We start from the raw sequence: 16,768 nt of genomic DNA, 5'->3' as shown, positions 1-16,768 counted from the left end.
AGGGGGTGTGGGTGATCATGTTTGTTTTTAGGGTGTGTAGGAAAACGTGTTTATTAATATGGTGGGGAGAATTAGTTTAGTGTGTGTGGGTAATCGTGTTTATTTTTCGGATGGGGTAATTAGTTTTTAAGGGGTGAGGGGATCGGGGTACTAGATGGAAAGGATTTTTTTAACATGCATTTCTTTACCACGAAAGAGGAATGCGTGGTAAAAAAATCGTGGTTTAAACGAGGTAGAAGTTGCGACCTTGTTGTTAGGGAAGTCGTGGTTAGCAAACTCGTAGTTCGAACATAAAACCAGCAGACAGCTATTCTCATAAAAAATGAATCTATATGGCGCAGACCTTTGCAGCTAGAGTTGTATTATGTAATCAAGCAAAAAGTATCCATATCTTTCAGTTGTACTCTGAAATTTACCAGGTAAGCTCAAAATGAACAGCCACCATCTTCATGAGTGAGGAGTCTGGTCCATAAATAAACTCTAATAGATATCAGTCACTACCAGAAAGTTACATGTTACATAATTTAATGGCAAGACCAGAGGCTCCTAATATGCTTCTCTTTACTTGCTATATTCTAAATAGCAGCAGTAAAAAAAAGAAAGAAGAAACTACATTTCCCATTGGGCTTAGGAACAACTAGTCAATGGTAGAACAATGAACATACAATATAGAACCAATCGGGGATCATTGGAGACCTATAATACCTGCCTTGACTACAAACAGTCCTTTTTTCTTGCTACTCGCAGTCAAGATAAGTATTTCTCCTTCTATTTATCAATGTCAATGGTAAGTAATAGTAGTGTTGTTTTAGAAACCTGTTTGCTTAATTGCGGTGTGAATCTTTTTTGCTCCTGAGTCTGGGTAGTTTGCTTGGCTGAGGTGTGTTCACTTGGCGGTTGCAAAAGGTGAAGTTTTTTTTTAAGCATACCTCAGCAGGCGTATCCCGCACATCCTTTACTCTGCCAGTATTGGTTGCATCAAGCATTTTTTCCCTTCAAGACATCAACAGCTATGTGTTCCACAGTGCTGTGGCACCGCTGCTTCATTGCCGCTCGCCTCTTTCTATTCACCGCTAATTCTGACGCGGCTTGTCGGGAGCAGGGAGGCGCGACGTTTAGCCCCTCTCCTAACCTCGGCCCCTCTCCTAACCTCGGCCTTTTGGTTTATTTTGGACAGCATTACACAAAAAGTTTTGTTGTGCGTTCCTGGAGGTAAGAGTTTTTTTAGTTACACCTATCCCATTTGTGCAGAAATAAATAATACTGATAATAATAACAACAATAATATTTAACTCTTTACCAGATTTCCCTAACAGTCTAATAAGATGTTTTTCCAGGTAAACAGCTATTCAATTGGCTTGTTTTGCTTATCACATATAAATATTATTTATTTATTTTAAACAAATTGATGATGATTTCTAACAATCTTTCTGCTTTTTATGATGATGAGGAATCTGAGGATTTCTCATAACAATCTAAAGTCCTTTATTAATTCCTCAGTGGAGCAAGCTGTATCCTCTTCCATGACGAAGTAAACTAAAGTAGAAAGCGTAAGGCACACAATTTGTGAGTTAAAGTTTCTACAATTAAGAATAACTCAGAAGCATCCAATAAGGATAACGTGCCTATGAAAAATCTACTTAAGAAAGATGCGCATACGTTAAGTGAGTGTTCCTAACAATTGGATGAGTGTGATGTCTCTTCAAGGCCTCCTATTAAGGAGGGGAATGCTACTACGATTATACTGCTCAGATACTGATGATGACAATGCTGAAGGAATGATTAAGATTTCTGGATGAGCCCGAAAGAAAAGAAACTGAATTCTCATCCTCTCCTCAGGGTGATACTTATGACCTGAATGTAGGGCTGAATTCAGAGGGAAAGGCAATCTTTGATTCCAAACTAATACATCATCCCAATTCTTTCTGAACATGAGGAGAATTTGCTTCAAATATATTACACTTAGCTCTAGTTAAGCAAACGAGAGCAAAACTAAAATCAAAATGTCCTAGAACATTTTTGCCTTCCAACATAACCTCAATTCCTGCCATGGACCTGAACATGTTAATCCTTTTCTCTATATTTGGCAAAGATCCAAGAAAAGGAGGACAAAGTGGGTCAAATTGGCAAGATAATTTGATCGATATCGTGGGTCCTTTAACTTGAATTTTAAACCTTGCAGAGTACGCTATATTGGACAATGAAAAAATCGATGCCAAAGACACGCTAATTCTTCCATGATGCATGAAAGGAGAAAAGGACTGCTTTTGAAAATAGATCACACGTTGGTTCATTTAACTTTGATAGACACTGGGGTTAAACAGAGAGATTATTATTTGGAGATTATTTCATAAAGGAGTTAAGCAAATACATCACTATTTTTGCATCCAGAAGCTACAAACTATATCAAGAACTCCTGAGACCCTGGAACCTCAAAAACATATAAATCAGCATGGACTGTTTGCTCAAGCTGGCGTTTGGGAAAATCTATCAATTCCCTTTCAGGCAACATCACCCTAATAATACATTTCCTGGCCTCACAGGCTAGTGGAGGTAAGACTTACCAAGCAATTAATAATTATCATTCAGCAATTTCTGCAACACACCCGCCTATTAACGAAAAACCAGTCAGAGAACAGCTCCTGGTATGTTGACTTTTAAAGGGTGGAGGATTTTGTAACCCCCCCTCCAAAATACAGTGCTTTATGAAATGTTAATTTGGTTTTTAAAATGTTTTTGAATTGACCAGATGATAAATCCCTGTCTCTGAAAATGCTTTCAGCAAAGTTGACAATGTTATTACGTTTGATACCTATAAAATGTCTTTTAGATGTAAGAGTTCTGGATATTTCTGCATGTTAGTACAACCCTACAGGTGTTTTATTCAATGGTAGGAAACATACAAGAAAAAATTGCGTAATGTGTTCTATCCCTATTTCCAAAATCAAACTAAACTGTGTGTAGGTAATTGTTTGAAAATGCATGGACAAAAAACAAATGATCCCAGAACAAATACTATCCCACCACATACATTTCAATTAATTAGGCTCTTTCCATCCTTTAGTCTCCTCCTCTGTGGCTTCTACCTTTGCATATGCCATTATCGGAATCCTTCCATAATAATGCCAGGATTTATCAGTCATACCCCCAGAAGTTACAAAGAATAACTTCACAAAAAATTCTCAACACTGTTAACATTTTAGTTGGTGATTGCTTCTATTTTTCTGATCGTCCTTTTGACTTCTCGCTCAGGAAAAGAGGACTCTTTGCAGTCCAGATGGGTATTGTAGGACTCATTTTTCTCAGGTTTTTTGTGGAATGTTTATTGTTCTGCTATTGGCTTTTTGTTCCTAAGCACCATGGGAACTGTAGTTTCTACTTGTGTTCTCAACTGCTGCTATTTGGAATAAAGCAAGTAAAGAGAAACATAATACTCACCTCTGTGACTTTAATACAATTGAGACTTTCCTTCATTAAACTAGGAAAATCTACATTCTGACATGAATATTATTGTCATTAGGGTTCTATATACTACTATTGGTCATTCCCAGTAACTCCTCTCTCTCACTTCTCCAGTTGTTTTCTCAATGTTCTCTTTCTCTACTTATGTAACATGTGTTCAATAAATCCATTGCCAGTTTTATTTTGCTAGACTTTTTGTTTTGTATTAATTCAAAATATTTGCCTAATAAAACATTGAAAAGAATTAGAGCATATTAATTTTTTATGAATCCATTGTGAGTACAATACTGATAAGGCAGCTCTGTATAAAATATGCAACATTTTCCGTAAAAAGAAACCCTGAATAAACCAAAATTTTGTCCAAGTCACTTGAGCAGACTCTGCTGTACTAGAGGACACATGTATCACTGAGACAGCATTTACAAAATGGATGCTTGAGAAACTTACATGCAAACTGAAGCTTTGCTTCTCGGCTCAAAATGCCTCCTTGAGAATTCACAGCCAGACACTGGTAAATACCAGCATCCCAGTTCTTCTTGGGATTCATAACTACTAAGCTCCCTCCGAATGAGCTGTAGCGGTAATCCATACTTAAATCCATATCACTCCCATTTAATCTCCACCTGGAACAGGAAGAAATAGAAAAACATATTAGGCTATGGCACACCTGGAATTTCTAAGCCTCTGCTGTGCACGTTTGAAATGCTCTGGAATTCCTTTGCTGTTTGCCATCTAGACAAAATACGAGTTTACAGGGATAACATGCTTGGAATGTAGTTAAAAAGTCAATGCATTTAGTTTCAAGTAAAATGTTTGTTGTTCACTGATATGTACTTTTATGTTGCACAGACTTAACAAAAGCAGGTTTCAGAGTTGTACAGCAAATACGTTAAAATACAGACCCAGATTTACAAAGACTTTGCACAGGGTTTGCACTACTTGTTTGTAATCCAATGTAACACAAGGCAAAATAATGGGCTGCCTTGTGTTACTTTGAGTCAAGAGGGCATTTCATGGGTGGTGCATGGGCATTACCAAGGGTTTTGATGCAAGTCCCAAACCAAAAAGAATGTTAGACATCAATGTTTGCCAACATCCTGAGCCTCCCTGAGACAGGAGTAACAAGAAGGGTTTTAATTTCTCCTTGATTTTACCCTTTTTGCAGGTTTGCTGCATTCTACAGCACATATTCAAAGAGGAAAATGCCTTAAAAGTATAGTTTTGTGCAGAAAGAGACACCTTCCTGCACAATATAATGCTGACCACAGCACAGACATCTTTGCTCTATGGCGCAAGGATGTCTGCATTGCTGCAAGGGTGCCAAAGTGCGCCATCGGAGGGAGAGAGCAAGCTACACTTTTTCTTTGAAGATATTGGGCAGTGATGCACTCTCTTGTTCATACAACACAGCCCAGCAGCTTTACTTGTTGCACTGCTTTGTGTGAACTCTTTGAAAACTTGACCATCAGTTTGACATTAATATCATAAACAATTTCCATGTATGTTGTGTATGTTTAAACATTCATTATGAAATTTCATAAATATCGACATCAAAAAGGCCTATACATATAAAAAGACAACAAAGCAACAAAAATGATATAGAGATTGGTGAGAAAAATTTCATATATATCATATTGCATAAAATAGCTAGTGGAACAATAAGTAAATAAGCACGAAAGTTATCAAAAACATATGAGATTATGTTTAACAATTATAATCAAAAACTTACCTTAATTAGCGAGGAACTTTTTTTATCATGAACCATCTGGAATATAGGTATTAGAGGGATCTATTATATTTCTCAAAATCTTAGCACGCATTGATAAGACTTAGGGGCCAATTACGATGCGGATCGGAAAGGCTCTGACCATCGGTTGGAGCCTTTCCAAGACGCATCTCGGTTTAATTTTCGACCGCTGCATTACAATGCTGGCTGTCGGAAATTAAAATGGCCGGTCAGTCTGGCTAACTTCCAATTCAACTCAAGGAGCCCGTCTGGCAGTCTGAGGCAGGCCCGTAATCCCAAAGGGCCGCCTTTCTGCCCCTGGGATTACGATATTCGGTCTCAGGCAGGCTTTCCATGTTGGGATTTCCGACATGGAAAGACTGTCGGAGAGCGAGTATGGGGGCCAGAGCAGGGTCCCCTTGCCTCTTAGGCCTCCGGTGGGGGCAGAGGGAGCACCTATGGGGCCCCCTTGTTGATCCCTTCACACCTTGAGGTGCCTGCCACAGGGTGCAGGGATAAACACCACCTCCCATTTCTCTATGGGAGCATGTACTATGGCCGGTTTACACAGTAATATATGCTCCCATAGGGAAATGTCGGAATGCGACCGAACAGTGTTCGGTCACAACTCAATCAGGAGGTCCGGACTGCCGATCGGAGGTCAGTCGGTCCAAGTTCCAATATGGTGTCGGGTGGACGCAAGTCCGCCCGACATCGTAATAGGCCCCATGGTGATTTTAGTCATGGTAGGATCCCGGTGCAGTGCAAGATATTCTGATTGGTTGCTGCCCAGAATAGTGTGGGAAGATGAATTCATGCCCATCACAAGTCTAAACATGCCGAGAAGGAGAATAATTCTCAGTCCATTCAGTTATATAAATCCAGATCAGTGACACAGAAACTTTCTATATGACCTCCTTAACCATCGCTTAGTAGACTAGTTTACCCATTTTTCTACAGATAGCAATCAGAAGTTGTTAGACTTGGCATCTTTGGCGTGCTTTCCACTGACCTTGGCCTCTAGCTCCGGTAATTTTGATGCTGTGCTGGATTTTGTTTTTTCTGGCTTAGATGCTTTGGGCACTTTGCCAGTGCTGATCAGTGTCAAAGTATAAGTGCTCCCTGTGTAAATTGTTATTATTAATTGTTATGTTCTCCCTGATTGGTATATTTGATTCACTACTAGGTCCCTAGTAAAGTGCACTAAGTGTGCCGGGGCTGGTAAATCAAATGCTACTAGTGGGCTGCAGCACTGATTGTGCCAGCCACATGAGTAGCCCTGAAAAGATGTCTCAGGCCTGCCACTGCAGTGCCTGTGTGCAGTTTCTTAACTGCCATGTCGACCTGGAAAGTGCACCCACTTGCCAGGCCCGAACCTCCCCTTTGCTTACATTTCAGTCACCCCTAAGGTATGCCCAAGGTACCCCTGTGGGCAGGGTGCAGTGTATGTGAAAGGTAGGATATGGCCTGGTGTGTGTGGCATGTCCTGATAGTGAAATACTGCCAAATTTGTTTTTCACTATTGCAAGGCAATCTGTTCCTATAGGATAGAATGGGGAGTTTGTTTATAATATTTTATAAACATAACTACCCCTTGGAACAAGATGGGAAAATAACATTTGATATGCCTGAACTCAAAATGTTAAGATGCATTTTTTGGTGGGGTGATTTTTACATTCTGTGTTTGAAAATACCACTTTTAGAAAGTGGGTATTATCTTGCTTAGCCATCCAGTGTTCCTCTGCTAGGATGTGTATTGGGTTTCTGGCTGTGGAGTGACTGGGTCTGGGAAGGTGAAGTGGTTCCAGAGAGTCTGGATGAGTCAGGGCTGGGCTGAATAGACCTGGGCTGGATTTAGAGTAGGGTGAGGAGATTACCTTTCACCTTAATGGGCCTGGTCTGGCTTCCACAATGCTGTCTTCACCTCCTGCTGGGCAGCTGCACCAGTGAGGACAGGACTGGTTTTGGCTGGGCACAGACGCTCTCTGCCTTCAGAGAACAAAGTCATTTACTATATAAAAAGAGTTGCTCAGACCCCAGAATTTTAGACTACTTCTGGAATCAAGAGGAAACGTTGCCAAGGAGAAGAGCTGGAGAAACTGAGGAGACGTACTGCCCTTGCTGTGTGTATGGGCTTGGCCTGCAGTTGCTGTTTCTGCCAAGAAAAGGAGAAGGACTTTGCTGCGTGCTGTGTTCCCTGCTTAAGGAAAGTCCCCAAGGGCTTGAGTAGAGATAGCCTCCTGTTTTGAAGTCTCAGGAACACAAAGACTTCGCCCCCAGCTCCCCTAAACTTCCTGGCTGGGAGTTCTGACCTACAAAGAAGTGTCTGTGACTGTGTGGGGCCTCTGGAGGTTGTTTCTGCTGCTGGGAGCTGGAAAGCAACACAACAACAAGATAATCGATGCATCGCTCTTATTGCAACAATTTTCTGATGCAAAGACTCGGTGTAAGAACAATCTCTATGAATTACTGCGCCGCTGCGGAAACCGACACAGCGCCTGTTGAAGCTGCAGGAATCGATGCATTGAAGGATCGCGGCTGAAGAAATCAAGCTATCCTGGCTGATGACGGCTGATAGCCAGAAACCGGTCCTAGGATGCTTGATTCCGGTCCAGGGAAGACATGGCTTGGCAGTTCGGGCTGGACTGTTCCCATGAGGCACAGGGTCAAGACTGATTTGCATATGGCCATGTCTGAACTGGGGTGGCGTAGTGGGCAAAAGAACGATGGATTTAACCCAGATCTCTTGACTGGGGGAGAATGTCTGCATTGTCAGCATTCCGTTCATCATTTGTTTGTTGTAACGCTTTTCGCCCTAAGTGGGATGGGTATTCCCAGACGTGGGACCCGTGCTCACTACGCCACTGGAGTCAAGCTATCCTGGCTGATGACGGCTGATAGCCAGAAACCGGTCCTAGGATGCTTGATTCCGGTCCAGGGAAGACATGGCTTGGCAGTTCGGGCTGGACTGTTCCCATGAGGCACAGGGTCAAGACTGATTTGCATATGGCCATGTCTGAACTGGGGTGGCGTAGTGGGCAAAAGAACGATGGATTTAACCCAGATCTCTTGACTGGGGGAGAATGTCTGCATTGTCAGCATTCCGTCCATCATTTGTTTGTTGTAACGCTTTTCGCCCTAAGTGGGATGGGTATTCCCAGATGTGGGACCCGTGCTCACTACGCCACTGGAGTCAAGCTATCCTGGCTGATGATGGCTGATAGCCAGAAACCGGTCCTAGGATGCTTGATTCCGGTCCAGGGAAGACATGGCTTGGCAGTTCGGGCTGGACTGTTCCCATGAGGCACAGGGTCAAGACTGATTTGCATATGGCCATGTCTGAACTGGGGTGGCGTAGTGGGCAAAAGAACGATGGATTTAACCCAGATCTCTTGACTGGGGGAGAATGTCTGCATTGTCAGCATTCCGTCCATCATTTGTTTGTTGTGACGCTTTTCGCCCTAAGTGGGATGGGTATTCCCAGACGTGGGACCCGTGCTCACTACGCCACTGGAGTCAAGCTATCCTGGCTGATGACGGCTGATAGCCAGAAACCGATCCTAGGATGCTTGATTCCGGTCCAGGGAAGACATGGCTTGGCAGTTCGGGCTGGACTGTTCCCATGAGGCACAGGGTCAAGACTGATTTGCATATGGCCATGTCTGAACTGGGGTGGCGTAGTGGGCAAAAGAACGATGGATTTAACCCAGATCTCTTGACTGGGGGAGAATGTCTGCATTCCGTCCATCATTTGTTTGTTGTGAAGAAATCGATGCAGCGCCGCTCACCACCGTGTTGTTCTCCGACGCAACCTGGATTTCCAAGCATTGTCCCTCTGCGGCAAGTTTTCCCTGACGCATTACCCGCGGATCGGATTAATCTCAGAATGGAGGCATTGCTTCCCCGTACAGACTGGACCCGATGCACCCTTCCACTGTGCCCAGCGGAACAGTCACATCACATCCACGAAGGTCTCAGGTAAAAACGCATCTCTTTGTTTTTCAATGCTTCCCATCGCTGCGGTTGTTTGGCTTGGTGAATTTTGTCGCAACGACAGGTACTTTGCAAGAAATCACACATTCATAGTTTTCTATGGGCTCAGTTGCTAAAACCTTTTGAGAGTTATTTTTCTTGATACTTGTATGTTGTTTTTTTTTCGTTTTAGTCTTGTTAAGTTTAGATAAAGATACTTTTTTTTCTAAACTGGTGTGGTATCCATTTGTGGTGTTATCACTGTATAACTCTGTGTTTTGAGTACAAATACTTTACACATTGCCTTTGGGATAAGCCTGTCTGCTTGTGCCAAGCTACCAGGGGGTGAGCAGGGGTTATCTACAGTGTGTATCCCCCTTACCCTCACTAGAAGCAAGGGGCCCTATTTGGACAAAGGTATCTACCTCTGCCACCTAAAGACCCCCATTTCTATCAGGCGTATACGCATTTTCGAAGCTTTATGATACATAAATTATTTGTTTAAAAGCCGTTTGAGCTTCACAAAGGTCGTAGCTTGTAATTTTACCAAAGTAATGAGGGTCAGTTTCAGTGGCCATATATGCAGGTCTTTAACAGACTATTTGTTTTCTTATTGTTAGCAGGGAAAAGAAAACATTAATAAAGATCTCAGGTTCTATACTCTTATGCAATCTCAGTTGTGCTTGTACATGTCTTATATATTGATTGATATCTAAAGAAGAATGCTGAAGATGGTTCTTGGAGCTGGTTAACTTCACAGTTTTGAATGACTTTATCAATGAAATATAAGTTTGTTGCACGCTAAACCTTTTCATGAAGTTAAGGTTTACTTTGTTCATAGCTGTATATAAGTGAAGATTGCAAGTCACAAGTAAATTAAGTGGGCTGAGGACTGTTGGTGCTTATGGGTAATGTAAGGTTTTATGGAATCTCCTGCAAAAGTCACATTGAATAAAAATAGGTCCTTCTATGTTCCTTTACAGAATCCATGTTTATGTGGTGAACGTTCTCCCTGTGGCATGATGTTGCATCACCAGTCAGGTTTATTACCTTCTCACCATGGTTTCTAGGTTCCACCACAGACCTGGAGTTCTCTGTAGTCTGTAGTAGTATGAAAATAGTTGATGTTTTCCTGTGACAAATTAGATAATGTGTATGTATTTTGTGTATGTTTGGCGGTGTAGTGAACATGCTTAACTTCTAAGTGGCATATTTACATTGTACTTTGCCAGTGTTGGGAAGCCCTAATGGCCGCATTGTGTTGTGTGGGTGTTTTAAGTTTCAGTTAGATTTGTTGCATGTTGTTTTGGGGTGATGGAGTGGGTAAATTCAGCTCCTATTAGAAAGCTGCTGACCATCCAAGGTCTTGATTAAAGACTTGGTGTTAATCCCATTGCAAGTGCAAACTTCCATGTCAGGAAGTATTGAACAATGCACTAAGTGCGCATGCGCTGGAAACAGCCTTTACCAAATAATCTTTACCACAAAGTGCCTTTACAATGAAGTCTTTACCACATATGCCTTTACCACATGTCTTTATCATGTATGCCTTTATCACTCGTTGTTTTCATGCATTATGGCAAGTATAGGTAAGTATTGGCAAGGTCGTTTTGGGAAAAATTTAATAGTTTAATTCAAATTTCATTTTTCATCTGGTTTAAAATAATATATGTCAATATTAATTCATTTTTTAGATGAATGTATATTTAACTTGCATCAAATTACTATTTTAGAAATGGGATGTGAGAGATCAAGGAGCAATGGGCAGGGAAGAAGAGTAATATTACTCAAGTATATTGAAATATGCAAAATAATGGTTGAGGAGTGGGATGAGAGAGATGTAGGGGTAATGGGTGGGGAAGTCTATTAATACTCCGGTATTAAAGATAATAATTTTGGCAAGAAGTTTGTTGGCAAAGAGCATGAAAGTCTGACTTAACCACCCTGGAACATGCTGAGTGGTTACAATTTGTGCACCCTGCAATGTCTGTGTGCACTTACATGGTCAATAGTTAGACTTTTGCTTAATTTACCACCATTAAGGCAAGACACTTTCTGGCAACTTTTTTTTATGCGTTCAAGACTAGCCATTAGAAACACTGTATCTTTCAGTGATTCTGCTAAAGTCCTAATAAGCTGTGGGAGACACCATATTTTTATTTGGATTTAACAAGAGGTACACCAGAATTACTCCTCTTAAAAGTGACAATTTCGTAATGGAAAGAAATGTCTGGAAACGTGGGGCTTGATTTCGAGTTGATGTGGGTTCGCTGCAAACTGTGTCACAGAAATCAAGCTGTACCTGGCTGATGAGCCTATAACTAGGGCGAAACCTTCCAGGGTTGCTTGTGTTCCGGTCCAGGGAGGACTTGGCTTGGCAGTTCATGCTGGATTGCTCAGAGAGGAGCAGGCTCAAGACATTTTTAAATATACGTGGGTCCAAATGGAGGTCACATGGTGTGCAAAATAACAATGGATTGGAACGCGGCCCAAGTAATTACCAGTAGCTGAGATTAATTCAAGCATTCCATCCATCACTTTTTGTATACATTAATTTGGAGTTTGGCATACAGGATATTCCGTCCGCCGTATTACGAGTGCCATTGGATATAAAGCACTTGCAATACAGCGGACTGAATATCCGTAATGTTTGTGACAGAGTAACCCATCAACTGAATTCTAAATCAGACCCTCGAATACTTACCATTTTTCCCTTTTGAATCAATGTGGGATGTTGGAGCACTGACGATCATATTGCTTCTCTTCTTACAACAGCGCATAAAAATACAGTAGTTTTTACTCACTTCACAAATTGCTTTCTAGGTATGCACCCTGATGCCCTCCCAAGTCTCCATTGCCTGCCACGTTATTGCCCATAAAATCTTACAAACCCATCTAAAAAAATGTATAGGAAATTGTAAAATATCGCTGGAATTACTCACCTTCTTCATGGTAACAACAGCTGCTAATAAGTAAGCTTTCTGTCCATCACCATCAGCGTCATCGGCAGAGCACCAATCTGACCAGCCTTGTCACCAGTTCTCTTCAATATAACCTTGCCCCAATGTCACACATCCTAACCTATTGCGATGATGCCTTTCACATTTATGAAGACACAAACACAAGTTCAACAGTTGATGACCAAAATCTGTCTTTGTCTCAATTCACTAAAAACAGCAATTATACTACTGGGTCAGGAGGATCAACAATATCACCAATTCACCTCCTGTTTTGTGCCTCACTGCCTCTCTAGCTGTAACATGCATAACCTCAGATAGCTCATTATAACTGGACTATGCTTTACACCTCAACTTAACATATTCACTAAAATCACCTTCGGTCACATACAACTGTTCATGGGTTCTTACCCAAATTACCTGTGCCCCACATGATTGTACTAGTCCATACTGCATTAATGTTGACAGAGATCAGTGTAAGGTGGCTGTAAAGAGTTTCAAAGAGCACAGAACCACATGGACAGACCATCCTTGGCCTAAAACAAACTAATAAGTTTGTCCCTGTTGCTAAGCCATTATCTGTTTTATAGGGAATAAAAGGATACTGTTCAAAACCCATAGCAATATCCACATGGTACTGCACTACACCACCGTTAGCTGCTCTGACAAGATTGTTCAATCCTGTCACCTAAGGACAGCCTCTATTATGTTTAGTTAGGTATATTTTGTAGGGCACACTGTTGCCCTAAATATCTTGTGGTGCTAAATAACAGGCCTGGATACATAACAGAGGTTTTGGAGTTTTTGATGTGGTATTTACTGTGAGGGAAAGTGTAAGTCTTTTACCTGATAAAGAAAAACAAAGTTATAAGACAGAGAACTAAAGACGTCGTGCACAATAGCACATTTTCTGATTCCTAAAAAGTGAATAATACAGATTTGCTATTTAAAAATCACAAAATGTTAGCTACTATGGGCCTCCTGTATCAAGCATTTTTGTGTTAACAAAGAGGCTTTTCACATGTACCAAACCCTATTTTGTGACTCCGTAACCTGTTACCGAATCGCAAAATGGGTTAGCGATTTATCACTATTTGGAAGAGGCATGTTTACGGCATCCCTTCCAAATATCAAACCCTAATGGTATGTATGAATGTTTTGTGACCGTGAATGTGGTTGCGAAACATATGCATTTTACCACCTACTTCAAGTAGGTGGACCATTCGCAAATAGGAAGGGCTCCCCAAGGGACCCGTTCCCCTTGGAGAATCGCAGCGAAAACGTTTTTGTCAGATTAAAACTTTTCATTTTTCTTTTTTAATTCAACACGTTTTCCATTAAGGAAAATGGTCTTTATATAAAAAAAAATGTTTTCCCTATTTAAAAGCAATCACGGACATGGTAATCTGCTGACCCCAGCAAGCCACCAGCCCTGTGATTTTTGCGATTCCTAGGGGGTCGCAAATTTCGACCTACCTCATTATTATTCATGATGTAGGTCATTTGTGAACCCTTAGGAATCGCAGAAAGTGTTCAACAACCTTCCAGACATGCTGTTTTGTGATTTCCTAATTGTAAATCACAAGGATTTCCATTTAGGGAAAGGCAAAATGGTTCCTACATACATCAGGCCATTTGAGCCTAGTATCTTAAATAGCGATGTATTAGATTCAGCTGTTTAAGAATATACAGCCTCATGTACAAAGAATGCATTTGATAAAAGTGGTCGCAATTTGCATACTGACTTCTACCAAATGCATTTGTATTTTAAGAACAGATCTATGCACTTATATGTCATTTTGCAGAAATACAGATTGGTAGTGGGTCGCAATCTGGCCTACCTAATCAATACTGATAAGAAGGTCGCAATTTGCGACCCATTACGTTTGACCACAGTCACATGGATGACAGCCAGCTGAGGTCAGTAGACCACATCTGTGACTGCGTTTAAATAAAGCACTATTTTATTTTAAAATTTGAAAGGAAATCATAATGCATTCCAAATAAACATGAAAAGATACACAAATGTTTTTTAGAAGTAGGCCTCAAAAATGTTTTGGACAACATTCACAAAGGGAAGAGACTTCGAACAGTCTTCCTGCTAATTTTAAATCATGTAATATTTTATATGAACAGTGCAGATGGTAAATGTCTATGGCAATGCATGTGTTTGTTCTCTGACATCAGCAAAAGGGTGGTGCTAAATCTAAAATTGGAGGGGTGGCTAGAGGCGCATAATGTGGAACAGACACCCATTTTTTTTGTCTAAGAAGAAGATGGTCAGTTGTCGGTGTTGCATCAAACTCACATAGTCTTATTTTGATGGAGTTGCATGTCAGATGCTGGTTGCCAAACCAGAGTCAGGGCCTTACAAAGAAAATACTTTGCATTCACGAAGACAATGCAAACAGCTTTTCAATGCCGGTAAAAACTGAGTGCAATGGTGGGGCAGGAGGGTTCCCAGAAGTTGCTACATCTGTACGGGTTCCCACCAGGAGGGTAGGGTGGTCACTGGAAATTTTCGCATGGTGGGAGGGTGTGTGAAAGTTGTTGTTCCTACAATCCCAATCTGGTGGGGAGGGTGAGCTGTCCATGGGTTTCCCATAGTGGTGGGTGGCCCCAGAGGTTGATGGCTGCCAAGACAGTTGGTGTAGTGGGAGACCTAGGTTCCCTAAGTGGGCTAAGTGACTAACCCTGAGGAGGTCTGAGGGGGTGGTGGATTCCCTAGAATCCGGGGAGAGGTTAGTAGTGGACACTGTTGTGTCAGGGTAGGTTAGGGACTGCCCAAGGAAAGGAAAGGATGTTATCCTTGAGTGGTTGTTTGAACCTGAGATGGTGGCTGAGGTGATGTCTAGCTGAGTGACCAATCAGGTAAGTCCTGTGGGGTCAGACCCCAGGATAAAGAAGGAGCAGGAAGCCATATCTGTTGGGATTGCACTCTGAGCTGTTAGAGAGGGACAGGCTGTCAAGGCTGTGCCTTAGCAGACTCCTGCCTGGTGCACCTTAGGTGTACCAGCCATGAGCCTTGAGGACCCTTGAAGTGGTGTAGCTGGTGAGTTCAGCCCTCTGCTAGGTAAAGAAGGTAGGTCTACCTGCAATGACACAACAAGAAGGCCAGGTGGTGCCTAACTCAAGTGAAGGGACCCTGTGCTCCAGACTGGGTTGGTGTAGTCACTTCTGCCTAGGACTGTCTGCCAGTGGGGCAGGCTGTGTAGGACTTTGCCTTGCAGATTTCTCGAAGGGTGAACTGTAGGTGTACAAAGTATAGGGCAGATGTCCTAAGGTGGACGACGATGGTGTGTGCGTACAAGGTCACCTATCAAATTCCAAGGCAGGGATCTTTAGTGTCCCTGAATGGTATCCGGCCAAGCTGCTTGGAGGCCACGGAGTTGCCTAAAAATAGAGGGTGTGGGGAAGCTTATCCAAGACCTATATGTTTTCCTAAGTAACCCTGATGTAGATAACTAATTCCTGGGGAAGACAGGGCTTGAGGCTCCCAGAAGAGTGGGGCTGAGAAGGTGTGCATAGACCCTGTTCTCAGGTGGTGAAAAAAGATAGGATTTTAGGTTCCTCAGGTGGCTTTTGTGGGTGCAGCTACCTAGTTGGTGTGTGCTGCAGGGTTTCCTGACAAGGCAATCTTAAACCTCAAGACACTGCCGGTGTGGTGGTGAGTCATGGACTGGACTCTGGTATCTCAAGGGCTGTGATTGGGCTGTTCTTTCTTTAGAGAAGACAGTCATCCCAAAAAGGTAGTGACAGCTATAGACCCCAGCATATGTGCTTTGGGTGAGGTCAAGGTAGTCTGCATACATAGGATACAGAGACACGGATGGAAGAGGCTACTAGGTTTTTTTTTTTTTTTTTACATTTATATTTTTATTGAGAGTTCATAGGCACAAAAAAGACATTACAAGGCTCATCAGCCGTAAAGATTAACATCAAGAATTAGGAATGCGGAAAATATAAATACGTGCATTGTAATCAATTCATTGTAGCATAGCAGCAATATAAATACGACATAGGCAATACATTAAACATTAGCAGCCATTTTAGTGAAGTGCATAGTGAGATAAGTGAGTAGAAGAAAAAGGATTCTGCTGTGTGTTTCACCTCTTATAAAACCTGTCTGAACATATGGAATGCAAAATGCCATTCTCATAATAGAGAGTGTCAATCCATTTAGCTATCAAACGTGCTCCAGTGCTTATGATAATTCCTAAGTGCTCCTGCTCTTAATGCATATTTTCTTTCCCTACCCTGGATCCGAAGTAGTTTAGCTTTCCATGCTTGAAAAGTTGGAGCTTTCTCTGATTTCCATAATTGTAGAATTAGGGATCTAGCTATTAATGATGCTATAAACAAAGCCTCATCGTGTGGAGTAGGGCTCGGAGAGCAGCCTAATACTGCTATTGATATATCAATCAGGATATTGGCTTTGATCGTAATACAGAGATAGTTTCCTATTTCTTCCCAAAATTCCGTTATTTTTGGGCATTCCCAAATGATATGACTCCAGGTACCCTCCTCTATGCATCTTCAACCAGGGGGTAGATTTTGTGGAGAAATGAGGGAGTTCTATAAATAAGCCATTTACTATAAAATAGCATACGTTGAAAGTTCGCACCGCGGAAGATTTTTTTATTACATTTAT

At 41.7% G+C, this 16,768-nt stretch overlaps 1 protein-coding gene across 1 annotated transcript in view; it reads right to left on the bottom strand.

Moving 5' to 3' along the window:
* The window catches only part of LOC146797512 (contactin-3-like), an 869,316-nt gene that overhangs the window by 486,297 nt on the left and 366,251 nt on the right, over positions 1-16,768 (bottom strand). Inside the window, exon 4 of the mRNA XM_085624528.1 lies at positions 3,910-4,085. Within this exon, the coding sequence (XP_085480654.1) occupies positions 3,910-4,085 (176 nt within the window). The remainder of the gene's footprint in view (positions 1-3,909; positions 4,086-16,768) is intronic.

The sequence above is a fragment of the Triturus cristatus genome, chromosome 9 (assembly GCF_964204655.1).
Source record: "Triturus cristatus chromosome 9, aTriCri1.1, whole genome shotgun sequence".
In the NCBI taxonomy this organism is placed as follows: Eukaryota; Metazoa; Chordata; class Amphibia; order Caudata; family Salamandridae; genus Triturus; species Triturus cristatus.
This window is presented reverse-complemented; position numbering and strand designations above follow the sequence as displayed.